This window comes from Netta rufina (assembly GCF_964035555.1).
Source record: "Netta rufina genome assembly, chromosome: 29".
Taxonomy (NCBI): Eukaryota; Metazoa; Chordata; class Aves; order Anseriformes; family Anatidae; genus Netta; species Netta rufina.
Genome location: NC_140153.1, coordinates 3197426 through 3210939, shown reverse-complemented (window position 1 = coordinate 3210939; position 13514 = coordinate 3197426). Strand labels below are relative to the sequence as shown.

The window sequence follows — 13514 nt, the reverse complement described above, 5'->3', positions numbered from 1 at the left end:
CCCGGTTGGGGTCCCATCTGCCCCCCCCATACATTGGGGACCCCTCTGCTGCCCCCCCCGATAGGGGCACACACCAGGGTGAGCCCACCCCCCACCCCCCGGGTGTCCCCCCCATGCAGGGTCCACCCCCAGACCCCTGGGGTCTCCCTTCCCCTTCAGTTTTGGCCTCGTGCCCCCCCCCCCCCCAAAAAAAAGACCCCCCCCCGTCCCCAACCACACTGACCCACACACTGGAAACAAGAGGGGGGCCGTTTATTGGGGCGAGCTGGTGGGGGGGGGGCTCTCCCCAGCACGGCCCCCAAGGCACAGCGGTGGGAGGCAGGGGGCCAGCGCGGCCGCCCCCCCCTTGCCCCCCGGGAGCGAAATAATAATTATAAAAACTCGAAACTTTGGTCCTGGAAATACTGGCAGGCGGGCGAGCCGCGACCCCGGGCGTTGGGGAGGGGAGTGGGGAGGGGGCACGGCCCCAGTAGCCGGTTGTTGGTCCGCGGGGAGGGGCGAGGCGGGTTGGGGACCCCCCTCCCCAGCACCGGGAGACCCTTGGGTGGCTGGGGGGGGGGGGCAGGATGCAGCTGGGGGGGGGGGTCTCAGAGGATCTGGCGGGGCATGCCGTAGCCCGTCATGCCCGCCTGCGAGGCGCCCCGGTTGGTGCCCATCTGCAGCCCGATGACGTTCTGGCCCTCCTTCAGCTTGTCCTCGGAGAAGACGCGCCGGTTCTCCTGGGATTTCCTGCGGGCACCGCGGGTGTCACAACCCCCTGAGTGCCCCCCTACCCCACCAGTATCCTCTCAACCCCCCCACCCAGCCCACCCAGCCCTCTACCTACTTGGGGAACCAGTTGGGGTCTCCCACGAAGAGCCCGTCGCCCTTGGCCACCGCCAGGCTGCCCAGGTTCATCAGGGTCCTCTGCACGCATGCCATGTTCTTCCCTGCCGGGTGCCACCGCGGGGTTGTCACCGGCCCCTCGGGGACAACGGGGTCCCGCGTGTGTCCCTCCCCCCCCCAAACCCCATCCCGGCCCCTCACCTTCCCACAGGTCAACCGTCTGGAAGATGTCGGTGGCGGCGATGCCGTAGCGCTCGGCCGCCTGCAGGAACTGCGAGATCTGCTCCATCTGCTTGAAGGCCATGGTGGACGCCTGGATCTTGGCCACCGGCCCCTGGCCCCGCGGGTACAGGCTGTTGATGAGCCGGCACAGCACCTGCGGGGACACGCGGGGGGGGTCAAGGGAGGTGACGCCGCTCCCCCCGACCCCACCAAGTACCCGGTGACCCCTCCCCGGGGACTCACGGTGCCGTCCTTGAGCCACTGCTGGAAGCCGTCGCGGCCGGGCGCGGGTTGCGGGATGTCGCCGCCGCACTGCCCCATCATCCAGCGCACCAGCACCTGCTCCAGCTCGGGGTCGTACTGCCGGTCGATTTTCTGCTGCACCTCCCGGCTCAGCCCGTACGACGGTCCCCGGTTGGCCATGCCGACGGCTGGGGGGTCTGCAGGACACCAGGAACACCCCCCCCGTCAGCCCCGGCTAACCCCGTGGCCGCAGCCCCTCGGGGACGCAGGGTGACACGGGGACCTCCCGGCGGTTTGGCAGTGCCCGAGCTGGCCGCAGGGGCCGCATCCTGCCCGGCCAGGCTCGCTGGATGTCCGGCACGGAGCCTTATCACCCGTGCCAGGCGCTGCCTGGGTGCTGCCCTCCCCTCCCTGCTTCCTGCTCGGCTCCCTCCTGGGGCTGGGGTGCACGCTCCGTGCACTTTGGGGACCCCCCGGTGCCCCCCACGCCAGCCGAAAGGAAGCCCCGCGGTGCTCCTGCGCCGTGCCCACCCAAGGGCCCCCCCCCGGCTGCCCGAGCATCCTCATCCCAGCGGCTTGGCCCCGCCGAGGCGTGGACTTGGCAGGAGCTCGCTGCCGGTCGGAGCTTGTTTGCGAAGCTCGCCCCGTTTGTACGGGACGGGTGCCAGATCCGGGACCGGCCCGGGAGCCCCACGCCACCCCGGGAACGGCGCCCATCGCCTCAGCCTGACGCCGTGCCCAGCTCCCGGCCCGCCGAGCTCGGGCTCCGGCTCCATGGGGCGTGGGCGATGGCCTCATCCTGCCCCCCCCCACCCCACCCCAGCTCTGGGGCTGTGTCCCCACCCCGGCAGAGCAACCGGAGCCCGGTGGTCCCCCATGGGTGGGTGCCGGTGACAGCGTCCCCGCGCCCGGTGCCACCCACGTGGGGCGGTTGTGCAAGGCGCCGTGCCGAGCAGCGCCGCGCGGTCGGGGTGCTCCCCACCCCGGGGTGCTCCCGACGCCCTCCACCCATGCGAGGGGCACGTGGGGCCACGTGTCGCCCCCTGCACCCGCTCCTGCTCTGGGGTTGAGGCCCCCGCTGCTCCCCCGGGGTGGGCTCAGCCCGGACCCCGTCCCTCGTGTGACCCCCGCTTCGGTGCTCGTGTCCCCAAGGGGCGAAACCGCCCTGGCTCGGCTGGACGAAAAGCAAAAAAAAAACCCAAAAAGTGGGGAAGCAGCCGGGGTTCGGTGCAAAACCTCAGCACCGCGACCACCCCGAGACCACCGATGAGCGCCGGGGCACCCTAAAGCCTCGAGGGAACCCCAAAACCTCCGGGGTGCCCCAAAGCCACCCGTGGCCAAGCGAGCTCCCCGTGGCCGCCGGGGCGTGGGGCTGGGGCGCAGCCAGCGCCGGCGGGGGGGGGGGGGGGGGGGGGGTTGAAAGTCGCTTCCCCGGGGCCTGGGAGCGCCCGGCCGGGGGCCAAGCGGGTTGGGAAACAAAAGAGGAGCTGAAATTGGTGCAGACAGCGCTGATTTCCCGACACAGCTGGGGCTTGCCCAGGCGGGAGGGGAGGGGAGGGGAGGGAGGGCCGGACCCAGCCCAGCTGCGGCGCGGGCGCCCTGGGGACCCCTCGGGGGCTGCGCCCGGTTTTGGGGACCCCCTCGGCGTCACCCTTGGGGGTGGCGGGGAGGGGATCGTGCCCAAAGCCCCTGGGGATGTGGGAACCTTGGGGAGCCTCCGGGCATCGTGGGGGTAAGAGGGTGGGGGTCCCGGGGGGGGGGTGCGGCTGCCCTGGTGACCCCAGAGACCCCCCCCCGGGGCCAGCGCGGAGGGGGCTTTGCCCAGCCCAGCGGGGACAAGGGCACCCTGGGGACCTCAGGGGACCCCCGGGGCGGATGGGGAGGGGACCGCCAGGCAGCACGCAGCCACCCTGGGGACCCCCGAGGGCAGCGGGGAGGGGACGGGACCCCGGGCACGACCACCCTGGGGTCCCCAAAGACCCCCCCCTCACCCCTCGGGGCCAGCAGGGAGGGGACCCTCGGCTGGGACACGGCCACCCCGGGGACCCCGCGGCCAGCAGGGAGGGAGGGGACACCCGGGGGGACCCCACGGGCACGGCGCGGGGGGCACCGGGGCGGGGACCGGGAGCAGCGGGGAGGGGAGGGGGGGCTCAGCCCCGCTTCGGCGACCACAGCCCCGGCACGGTCCCGGTCCCCCCCCCTTCCTAAACACCCCCCCCGGGGGCAGCGGGGCCGGAAGCCGCACCCGGCTCCCGTTTCCCGGGCGCGGCCGCGAGTCCCGGCGGCTCCCCCGGAGCCGTTACCGGGGCCGGGGGCACCGGGACAGCCCCGGGGGCACCGGGACGGCTCAGCCCCGGCCATTTTAGGACAGCGCAAACGGAGCCGGTCCCTTTGCCGGTGCCGTTCCCTATCCCCATCCCTTTTATCCCCGTGCCCACCTGCCGCCCGGTTTAGCCCGAGGGCGCCTCCCGGTGCCCGGTAGCCGGTCCCGGTGCCCTACCTGCGGTGCCGATCCCGCGGTCCCGGTGCGGCAGTGGCGGATGCCGCCGCCCGCGCCCTTTTCACGGCTGATGTCAGCGCGGCCGGGGGCGGCCCGGGACCGCCCGCTCCCGGGGCGGGTCCGCAGGGCCGGGAACGGGGCAGAGCCGCCACCGAGCCCCGGGCAGAACCGCCCCGCCCCGGGGGAACCGGGACCGGCACCGGCACCGGCAAAGGGACCGGCACCGGCACCGGGAACGGGAGCGGGGTGGCCACGGGGTGGCCGTGGGGGGGTTGTATTGGGGTCAGGGCGGGTGTAATGGGGACGGGGGGGGTGTAATGGGGATGGGGGGGGTGTATTAGGGACAGGGGGACCGTGGTGGCAGGGACACGGGGGTCGTGGCGCTGGGCACGGGGCTGGGGCACGGACATGGTGGCCGAGGTGGGGACAGGGTGGGGAGGGGGTGAGGGGACAGGAGAGCTGCGGTGGCCGAGGTGGGGACAGAGGGGCCGTGGTGAGGACAAGGTGGCCGTGGGGGGGGACAGCGTGGCCATGGGGTGGCCACGGTGGGGACAAAGTGGCCGTGGGGTGGCCGTGGTGGGGACAAAGTGGCTGTGGTGAGGACAAGGTGGCCGTGGTGGGGACAGGGTGGCCGTGGGGTGGCCGTGGTGGCAGAGGATACGGAGCTTGTGGTGGGGAAGACGGTGGCCGTGGTAAGCTGTGACACGGCTGCGGTGGTGACGGGGTGGCCGTGGTGACTCAGGGTGACGGTGGCCGTGGTGGGGATGTGGTGGGGACGAGGTGGGGACATAGGGGCCGTGGTGGGGACGAGGTGGCCGCGATGGCACAGGGCCACGCGTGCAGCCAGGGCGCAAGCCAACCGCGGTGGCACAGGGGGGGGACCGTGGTGGTGGTGGTCACGGTGGTGCCACATCCTGGCTACGGTGGCAGGGGGACAGCCCTGGGGGGGGCCACAGCCCCCGCAGGGACACGGCGGCCCCGCGGTGGCCCCGGCGGGGCGGGGAGGGCCGGTGGCTGGCGCCTGCCCCCGTCCCGTCTCCTTGGAGGCTCCACCAAAACAACAAACAAACCTCGGCCCCGCGCCACCGCCTGCGTCCGCAACGGGTGGCAGGGCCACCGCCGCAACGTCCCCGTGTCCCCAACCCCCCCCCCCCAGCACCCAAAACTCAAAACCCAGCCCCCCCCCCCGCCACAAGCGAGGTGCCACCCTCCTCAGTACCCCCGTGGCGAGGACCCCAGCCCCACCGTGTCCCCCACCCCGCGGTGGCCATGGCTCCTGCTGCACCCATGGGTGCCACATGGCTGGGTTCCCCCCTCGTGTGTCGTCCCCCCCCCCCCCATCATGGGTGGCCCCTGGGGATTCCCGGGGGGGTTCCCAGTGCCCAGGGGACAGCTGCAGGGACAGGGGCACGTGGCGGGGGGGGGCATGGGGGTGAGGGGACAAAGTGGGACATGGTGAGCCATGGGACAGGGGTGACACTGGGGGGGTGGGGACAAGGGTGGGGGTGATGTGGGGGTGCAAGAAGGGGGGGAGGGGTGGGGTGACGGGGTGGGGGTGACAGCGGCAGGACCCTGGGGGTGACACAGGGGGGCAGGACCCATGGAGGGGGGGGACAAAAGTGACAGAGGAGTGACACAGAGAGCAGGAGGGGGGTGGTGCAGGGGGGGGGGACAAAGCACATGGGGGGGGGGGCCAGGCCCGGGGTGACATGGGGGGGGCACAGAGGAGGGGACAGGGGTGACGCAGGGATACTGGAGGGACAGTGGGGGGTGGCAGGGGGGTAATGGGGGGTGACACAGGGACAGGACCCTGGGGCAGGAGGGGGGGAGACCTGAAACAGACCCCCCCGGGGTGAGGGGGGTGGCAGGACCCCTGGAGGGACACAGGGTGACAGGGGGTGACACTGGGGGACAGGGGGACACCCCGGGAGGGGCACCCCCTGGGTTCAAGGCTGGGGACACGGGGTGACACTGGGGAGGGGTGGGGGTGACACCGGGGGGGGCACAGGGGACAGGCAGGGGGGACATGGGGACGGGGGGGGGGCGTGCAGGGGTGACACCGGAGTGACACCGGAGTGAAACCGGAGTGACCCGGGGGTGACGCCCGGGGGTGACCCGCGGTGACCGGGGGGTCACAGCCCCGGGTGCCCCCCGCCGCCGCCCCCCCAAGCTGCGGGGGGGGGGGTGACGTAGCTCCCGGCCCCGCCCCCCGATGACGCGATCCCACGACATGGCCATATAAGGGAACGCGGCACGCTGGCCCCGCCCACCCCGCGAAGAGGCCCCGCCCCCCAGCCCCCGCCCATCCCGGGGGGGGGAACGGGACAGGACGGGGAGGGGGGGGGGGGCAGCATCCGGAGCACCGGGAGCGGGAGGGGGGCAGCGGGAGGGGGCTGGGGGGGTTACAGGGACCCCCCCCGGGGGGGGCACAGCAGGACCAGGGGGGGTAATGGGGATTTGGGGGGGGTAACGGGGATGGGGGGGCACCAGGATTTGGGGAGGGGTAATGGGGATGGGGGGGGGGGCACTGGGATTTGGGAGGGATGCTGTAGGATCCAGGCTGGGGGGGGGGGGGGCGCAGCACCCTGGGGAGCCCAGGGGCTGGGGGCTGCATAGGGTGGGGGGGGGGGGTCCCATGCTGGGGGGGGGGGCACAGTGGGTGCACGAGCCCGTGGGGTGCGCTCACATCTCTTTATTTCCCCCCCCCAACCCCAAACAAGGGGACACCGTGGGGACACCACGGGGACACCGTGGGGACGGGGGGGGGGGGCCAAGCGCCCCCCCCCCCCCCCCCCCCTTTAGAGCAGCGTGGCCAGCTCGCAGCCCTCACCGCAGCCCCCGCGCCCCCCCGGCCTCTGCCGCCGCCGCTGCTGGGCCCCCTCCCTGCGCCGCCCGTGCTGGGGGGGGCCGCCCGCCCCCCCCAACGCCTCCGCCGACACCGAGGTCACCGGCGAGGAGCCGCCGCCACCGGGCTCTGCGGGGAGAGAGGCAGCGTCCAGCCCCCGAGCGACACCCCCAGGGTGCCCCCCCCCCACACCCCAAACCCTACCAGGTGCCTCGAGGTCCCCCCCTATCCCCAAAAGGCGGTGGTGGCCGGGGGGGGGGGGGGGCATGTGATAATAGGGGGGGGGTCTCACTCACGCTGCTGCTGCCGCTCGAGGTCCCGGAGGGCGATGGTGGAGAGGGGCCGGGGGGGGGGCTGCGGCGCGGTAGAGCTGCAGGGCGGCCAGGAGGTCGGAGGCCAGCGTCACCTCCGCGTCCCACTCGTAGCTCTCGTCCACCGAGGTGTCCCTCCTGGGGGGGTTACAAGCGTTAAGGGGGGGGGTCCCATCACCCGCCACCCCCTCCCCATGGCACGCTGTCACCCCCCCGTGTCCCCAAGGAGCGCATCCTCACCTTTTCCCCGCGCCGCTCAGGGCTGGCTCCGTGCTCACCTTGCCCTCCTGCCAGCTGCCCCCGTCCCCCGGGGGGGTACCGGGGCCGGGCCCCCCCAGGGATGGTGCCAAGGAGGGGGGGGCGCAGGAAGGAAGCGCTGCCCCGGCCGCTGCTCTGGCTGGTCAAACTGCCCCGTGGCAACTTCTCCGGGGGGGGCACATCCCCAGATTCAGTCCTGCTGCCGGGGGGGGCACCACGGCGGGTCGGTTCCTGGGGGGCTTGCCAGGCGGGGGGGGCCCGGCAGCGAGGCCTTGGCGGGGCCCAGGGGCAGCTTGGGGGGCTGCAGGAGGGTGGCGGCGGGGTGGGCCGCGGCCTTGGCACATGGGTCCGTGCAGTCCGGCCCCCCCCCGGGGTGCTGGGGGGGAGTGGGGGGCTGCGGTGGGTCGTCAGGGGGGGGCCAGTCTCCATCCACGCACATCTCCTTAAAGAAGGGCAGGCTCAGGTACTGCAGGATGCCGCTCGGGGCCGGGGGGGCCGCGGCAGGCTGGGGGCTGGCGGCGGCCGGGGTGGGGGGGGCCCTGGAGGGGCAGCGAGTCCCAGCGGGTGCTGGGGGGGCCGGGGCTGTAAGGCAGAGTGGCGGCGGAGGCCACGGGGCTGACGTCGACGATGCACAGGGCGGCCGCTTTGGCCACGGGGCTGCTGCTGCCGTAGCCGAAATAACGGCCCCGACGGCGGCCGGAGGGTGCGGGGGGGTCCCCGGGGGGCCGGGGTCGTAACGCCACCCCCTGATGCCAAACGGGCTCCTTCTCCTCCTCCTCCTCCTCCTCTGGTTGGGGTCCCCTGGGTGCCGGGGGGTCCCGGGGTGGGGGGGCGAAGGCGCTCTCCTTCTGGGTGGTCTCCACCACGAAGCGGCCGTCGGGGCCGCGGCGGATGCGCTCCAGGGGGCCGGGGTCCCCGCCGTGCTCCCCGAGGTGGCTCTCGTAGACGGCGTAGCCGGATCCGGCCCCGGCGATGCTGAGCCCCAGGCTGGTGCCGGCTTTTTCGCCCCAAAGCAGCGCCCGGCGTAGGCTGGGGCAGGGGGAGGGCTGCAGCTTCAGCTTGCTCGCCACACTGGCCGGGCTACCAGCGCCGTGAGAAGGGCTGGAAGGAAACGGGCAAGGGCTGCGGGATCCCCGTAGCGGCTCGTTTGGACCCCTCCCCATAATTAGGGGGCTCACATCGGGCATCCCCCGGGCGGTGCCGTGCCCTGCAGGACGTGGCAGCACTGCTCCGGGTGCTCACTGCTTGCTTGCTTTGGCCACGAGCCCCCTCTGAGGGGAAAGCGGAGCACCCATGGGTGCCCCGAGCCTGGCCCCGCTCCCAGTTCCTGCCCCAAGCCAGCGGATGGATGATGATGATGATGATGATGATGGGGGGGTTGGGGGGGGGAAGCATGGCGCGACTTACTGCGGAGCAGGGAGCTTCTGGCTGGGGGAGAAGACGAGCGGTGGATCTGGAAGGTGATGAGAACACACGGGGATCGCACGGCGAGCGACGCATGGCGATGAGGAGGAGGCGAGAGGAGAGGAAGGAGATGGCAGCCACCCCCCCGCAGCCCCCCTGGCCCCATCCCCATGGCTTGAGCCCCCCCAGGAGGCGCAGGATGCGGCCGGCTCCTACCTTGCCTTCGCTTCTGGATGCGCGCGGCGCGCCGGCGGTTCATGATGCAGGCGGCCACGGTGCTGAAGATGACGGCCACGCTGAGGAAGCAGATCCCACCGATGACCCCGGCCAGCACCGGCTGCGGGAGCAGCTCGGGGAGCTGGGTGCGGGACGGGTACACCTCCATGCCTGTGCCGGATGGGAGACGGAGCTGAGGCACCCGCTCAGCACCCCAGAACAGCCTCCAGCACCCCAGAGCGGCCTCCAGCGCCTTGATGGCACTGCAGAGGGGATGGCAAAGCCTCGGGGGGCTTCAGGGGGACCTGCAGCCTCTGCTCCCAAGGGTGCTGGCAGCAGGGACACCGGGCAAGGCTCCCCTGCCACCCAAAACTAAAGCCACACAAGAGATGTGCACAGGGATGAGCGCTCCCGCAGTGCCTGATTCTCAGGATGCAGTCCCCGGTCTAGTTTTGGGGCTGGAACCCCAAAAAGGGGATTTTCGTTTATGGCAAACTCCTTCCTCCCTCGGTTCCTGCCTCCCAGCTGGAAGAGCGGGCGGGCGCAGCGCAGCCCCTACCTGCCGTGGAGACGTTCACCGTGTTGCTGGGGTCGCTGATGTAGCTGCCCGCGAAGGCCACCAGGCGGAACTCATAGAAGGCGTCCTGGGGGGGCGCGAGCAGAGCGCCGTCAGCCTCACCCCCACCTCTCTGCATCCCCGCGGAGAGCCCGGCGAGACCCCCAACCCCTCCCCGGCCACGCAGCACCTCACCTTGATGAGCCCTGGCACCAGCACCTGGCTCTCCGTGCCGGGGATGGAGCGCTCCAGCACCTCCCAGCCGCCCTTGTCCTGCCGCAGCTCCAGGGCGTAGCCGCTCAGCGCCACCGAGAGCTGGGCCGGGGGCTCCCAGCGCAGCAGGACCCCCCGCGACGTCTCGTTGGCGCTCAGGGCCTGCGGCGGGGACAGGAAGACGTGCACGGTCATGGCCGGCGGCTCCGGAGGCACTGTGGTCACTGGGAAGCCTGGGGAGAAAGGGGACGCTGGCACGGGTGGCGTGGGGAGGGAGAGCGGGGTGGAAACCGGAGCTTCGGGGGAGTTTTGGGGGGGGCTACGAGGCACCCTGCTCTTACCCCTGGGCACGGAGGTGACGATCTGGCTGAAGGGGCCGCTGCCCAGTTTGTTCTGGGCCAGGACGCTGAACTGGTAGCTGGTGTCCGGCTGCAGGTTCTCCACCAAGAGGTGCTGAGCCCCCGGCGGCACCGAGAGCGACACCCAGTCGTGGTGGGCGCGGGGCGGCTGCTTCGCCCTGCGGGGAGCGGGGGGAGCCCTGAGCACGCGGCCGAGGGACGCCGAGGGGCTGGGGGCCACCCGGTGCCACCCTCCCACCCCCCGGGGGGGACTCACAGCGGCGTGTACCAGACGCTGAACCTCTGGAAGTAGCCCCCGTCAAAGCCGGGCTCCCAGGAGATGTTGGCCGCCAGCAGCAGCGGCAGCACGGAGACGTTGGTGACGGCGTGGGGACTGGTCCCTGGCACCCAAAGGAGAAGAGAAACCGCATGGGACGGGGGCAGCTCGGATAACCAAAGCCCAGGAGCGTTTCCAAACCTTCCACCCCCCCAGTTTTCGGGGCTCGGCACCCACCGACGCCGCCCCCACCACTCACCCAGGACGTGGACCGAGGTGGCGGTGCTGACGCTGGCCACCGGGTTGGTGGCCGTGCACTCCCAGCGCCCGTGCTGCTCCTTGACCAGGGGGTGGAAGACCAGGCTGCCGTTCCCATCCACCTGGGCACCGATCTGCCCTGTGCTGCCCACCTGTGGGGCAGGGACACCCTGATCGTGCTGATATCCCCATCCCAATCCCTTGTCCCCGTCCCCATCCCCTGTCCCCATCCCCATCCCCTGTCCCTGTCCCCAGTGCCTCCGCAGTGACCCCACAGCCCCCAGACCCTCGCAGGACCTTGATCCACCCCCCCGGGGCTGATTTGGACATAGAGGGGCAGGATTTTGCCCTCGTTTCCTAAAAAAAACAAAGGTGACACCAGCAAAACTCCCCTCCCGTGGGACCCCAGGGCCTCCTGAGGGGACAAGGACCCGGGGACTACCCAGGCGATGATGTCCCAGGACACCCAGTGTGCTCCTTACCTTCCCCCAGGTGATGGTGGGTGGGGGGTCCCCGTGGGCCGCGCAGGGGACCACCAGTTCCCGGCCCACCTCCTGGAAATATTCCTCCTTGGGGCGCACGGTGAAGGCGGGGGGGTCCTGCAAGAGCCACGCACGGTGCTGGGGACGGTGGCGGGGACACGGGACACCGGAGTGTTGTGTCCCCCGTCGTCCCCCCCCCCAGTCTGTCCCCACCTTGAGCAGGACGCGGGTGGGCCGGGAGGCGCCGGCGGTGCCGTAGCTGTTGTAGGGGGTGCACGTGTACACCCCCAGCGCGTCGTCGTTCCCCGTGGCGATGACGATGGAGCCGTCGGGTCGCGCCGACCAGCCGGGGAGCTGGTGGGAAAGGCGTGGGGGTGATTTCGGGGGGCTGCGGGGTGCAGGTGAGGGGGTGGGGGGGCAGTGGGTGGCCGTACCTTGCCCAGCTCCAGCGGGCGCCCGTCCCGCGTCCAGCTGACGGAGAGCAGCGGGGGGTTGGCCCTGGTGGGGCACCGGATCACGCCCCGCATCCCCTTGGGCAAATGGGTCTCCGGGAGCATGGTGGTCACCTGCGCCGGATCTGGGGGGAAGGGGGGACACGTGGGGTGCTGGGAGGGCGCTGGGGACCCTGTAGGGGCCGATGGGGGCACCCCCGGGCTCTTACACAGCACCGTGACGAAGGCTGAGGCTGAAGGTGGCTTCCAGAGCCCGTTGCTGGCGACGCAGGTGTATTTGCCGGCGTCGTCCGGGGTGGCTCGCTGCAGCAGGAGGCTCCCGTCCACCAGGATGCGCACCCGGGCCTGGAGGTGGCTGCGAGGGGAGGAGAGGGTGGGAGTGAGGGTGGCAGCAGGCACCCGGGATGGGTGAAAGCTCTCCGGCACGCACCGTGCCCCAGCGCAGCCGTTGGGGATTTGGTGAGGTCCCCGCGCCTCCGACGGCCACCAGGAGCCCGTGGCCACCTCGGTGCCACCCCCGGCACCACGTCCCTGCCCTACCTGAGGTGGAAGACGTTGCTGCTGCCCTGGAACCAGGTGTAGGTGAGGTTCCCCGGGTACGCCTCGGCCTGGCACGCCAGAAAGGCATCCTGAGAGATGTTAACGGTGACGTTCTGCGGCGGCACCACGATGACGGGTGGCCCTGCAGCAGGGGGGGGACACGGGGGACAGTGAGGGGCCTGGGGGACCGTGCCACAGACCCCGTGACGCCACCAGGGCTCGGCGAGTGGCCCTGCTCCTACCTTGCACGAGCACGCGGGTGGTGTGGGTGATGGTGCCCTCCTTGCTGGTAGCGTGGCACGTGTAGGTGCCCGCGCTGGCGCGCTCCACCACGGCGATGCTCAGCGTCCCGTTCCTCACCTGCAACGGCACCGGTGGCCACCAAGGCTCTCAGGACCGTGGCCCCGTGGCCAGGGCTCGCTCTCCAGCCACGTGGAGAGCGTCGCTGTGCCCCCTGAGACTCGCCTCCTGACCACAAAGTCCCCCCCTGGGGGATGTTGGCACTTCGCCGTGCTCACCTGCACCGCGTCCCCGCTCTGCACGGCCAGGTCGCTCCGCTTCCAGATGACCACGGGCTGGGGGTTGCCGACGGCCGTGCAGGTGAGGCTCAGCGCCTCCCGGTCCCGCACCTCCACGAAGGCTGGGGGGGTCTCCAGGAAGGTGGGGGGCGCTGCGAAGGCAAACACAGACCCCCGGTCTTGGGAACGAGCCGATCCAGCCCCAGCCCCACCAGCTGCAGCTCCTCCTGTGCTGGGGGGACAACCAAATCCTCCCCCTGTCCTCACTTCACAAAGCCAAGCGGAGCAGGCACAGGCACAGGGCGCACCACGACCACTCCCCCACCCCAAATTCAGCTCTCAGACCAAGCTCAGCACCCCGAGAGCAGCACAGGGCAGGGCAGGCAGCAGCCTGGGCTCGTGCTGGCAGCTCCAACCCGTACCGTTGACGGTGAGGTGGATCCAGGTGCCGTTCTGGAAGTCGGCGTCGGCGCTGGGCCCGGTCGAGGAAGAGCACGCGGCACTCGTACCAGCCCTGGTCCTCGGCACGCAGCAGGTCGATGCGCAGCGAGGCGCCTTCCTCGATCCGCACGCGACCTGCCGAGCCAGAAACGTTTGCCCCAAGCGGTTTGGGGACGTCCCCGTGCCCGGGGCCACCACCTCCGCAGAGCACCCGCCCATGCAGGGGCCTCTCTGCTCCCCCAAAGCCCTCGGGCTGGCAGCAAAATCCCTCCCCGGTGCCTTTTGGCACCCACAGCCTCGGCTCGGATCTCCCCCGGGGCTCCCCCCTCGGGAACCCTGCTCAGCCCTGGCACCTTCCTGCTCCCCGGTGGTGCTGTGGGGTCTGGATGAGCCCCTCGCCTGCTCTGGGGGCACCAGGGGGCTGCCTGATGTGGGGGAGCTCGCCCCGAGCCGGCCCCTCTGGTGATGATGATGATGATGATGATGAGGAGGAGGAGGAGGATAAGGACCTCAAGCAAGAGCGAGCGCAGCCCCCTAATCCCCCGGGCTATTATCAGAGCCTTAATCGGCTCAGGCATGCAGCAGGCAACAGGCTCAGCACCACCGGGGTGCGCT

The 13514-nt window shown here is 71.8% G+C and overlaps 2 protein-coding genes across 2 annotated transcripts in view; both read right to left on the bottom strand.

Moving 5' to 3' along the window:
- Window positions 1–230: 230 nt before the first annotated feature.
- On the bottom strand, window positions 231–3877 carry TAGLN2 (transgelin 2). Its single transcript, XM_084303423.1, has 5 exons — window positions 3791–3877; window positions 1291–1487; window positions 1027–1201; window positions 827–929; window positions 231–729 (listed from the first exon to the last, which is right to left on the bottom strand). Exons 2-5 carry the CDS (start codon window positions 1468–1470, stop codon window positions 588–590), a joined length of 600 nt encoding a protein of 199 aa, XP_084159549.1. The 5' UTR covers window positions 1471–1487; window positions 3791–3877; the 3' UTR covers window positions 231–587.
- A 2711-nt stretch (window positions 3878–6588) lies between these two features.
- The window catches only part of IGSF9 (immunoglobulin superfamily member 9), a gene marked incomplete at its 3' end in the record, with an annotated part of 8738 nt that continues 1812 nt past the window's right edge, over window positions 6589–13514 (bottom strand). Inside the window, 23 exon segments of the mRNA XM_084303387.1 lie at window positions 6589–6764; window positions 6932–6989; window positions 6991–7084; window positions 7187–7305; window positions 7307–7421; window positions 7423–7731; window positions 7733–8305; window positions 8612–8657; window positions 8825–8995; window positions 9384–9468; window positions 9576–9826; window positions 9935–10110; window positions 10209–10332; window positions 10468–10618; window positions 10949–11065; window positions 11162–11302; window positions 11383–11525; window positions 11610–11755; window positions 11941–12082; window positions 12183–12300; window positions 12459–12610; window positions 12881–12935; window positions 12937–13034. Of these exon segments, the coding sequence (XP_084159513.1) occupies window positions 6589–6764; window positions 6932–6989; window positions 6991–7084; window positions 7187–7305; window positions 7307–7421; window positions 7423–7731; window positions 7733–8305; window positions 8612–8657; window positions 8825–8995; window positions 9384–9468; window positions 9576–9826; window positions 9935–10110; window positions 10209–10332; window positions 10468–10618; window positions 10949–11065; window positions 11162–11302; window positions 11383–11525; window positions 11610–11755; window positions 11941–12082; window positions 12183–12300; window positions 12459–12610; window positions 12881–12935; window positions 12937–13034 (3560 nt within the window).

Bases quoted from the DNA above. Each gene is read 5' to 3' on its own strand.
- TAGLN2 (XM_084303423.1), bottom strand. From the start codon at position 1,470: ATGGCCAACCGGGGACCGTCGTACGGGCTGAGCCGGGAGGTGCAGCAG. The intron at 1,202-1,290 runs GTGAGTCCCCGG...GTGTCCCCGCAG, and splicing joins AGTGGCTCAAGGACGGCACC to GTGCTGTGCCGGCTCATCAA. The intron at 730-826 runs GTAGGTAGAGGG...CGGTGCCCGCAG, and splicing joins GACCCCAACTGGTTCCCCAA to GAAATCCCAGGAGAACCGGC.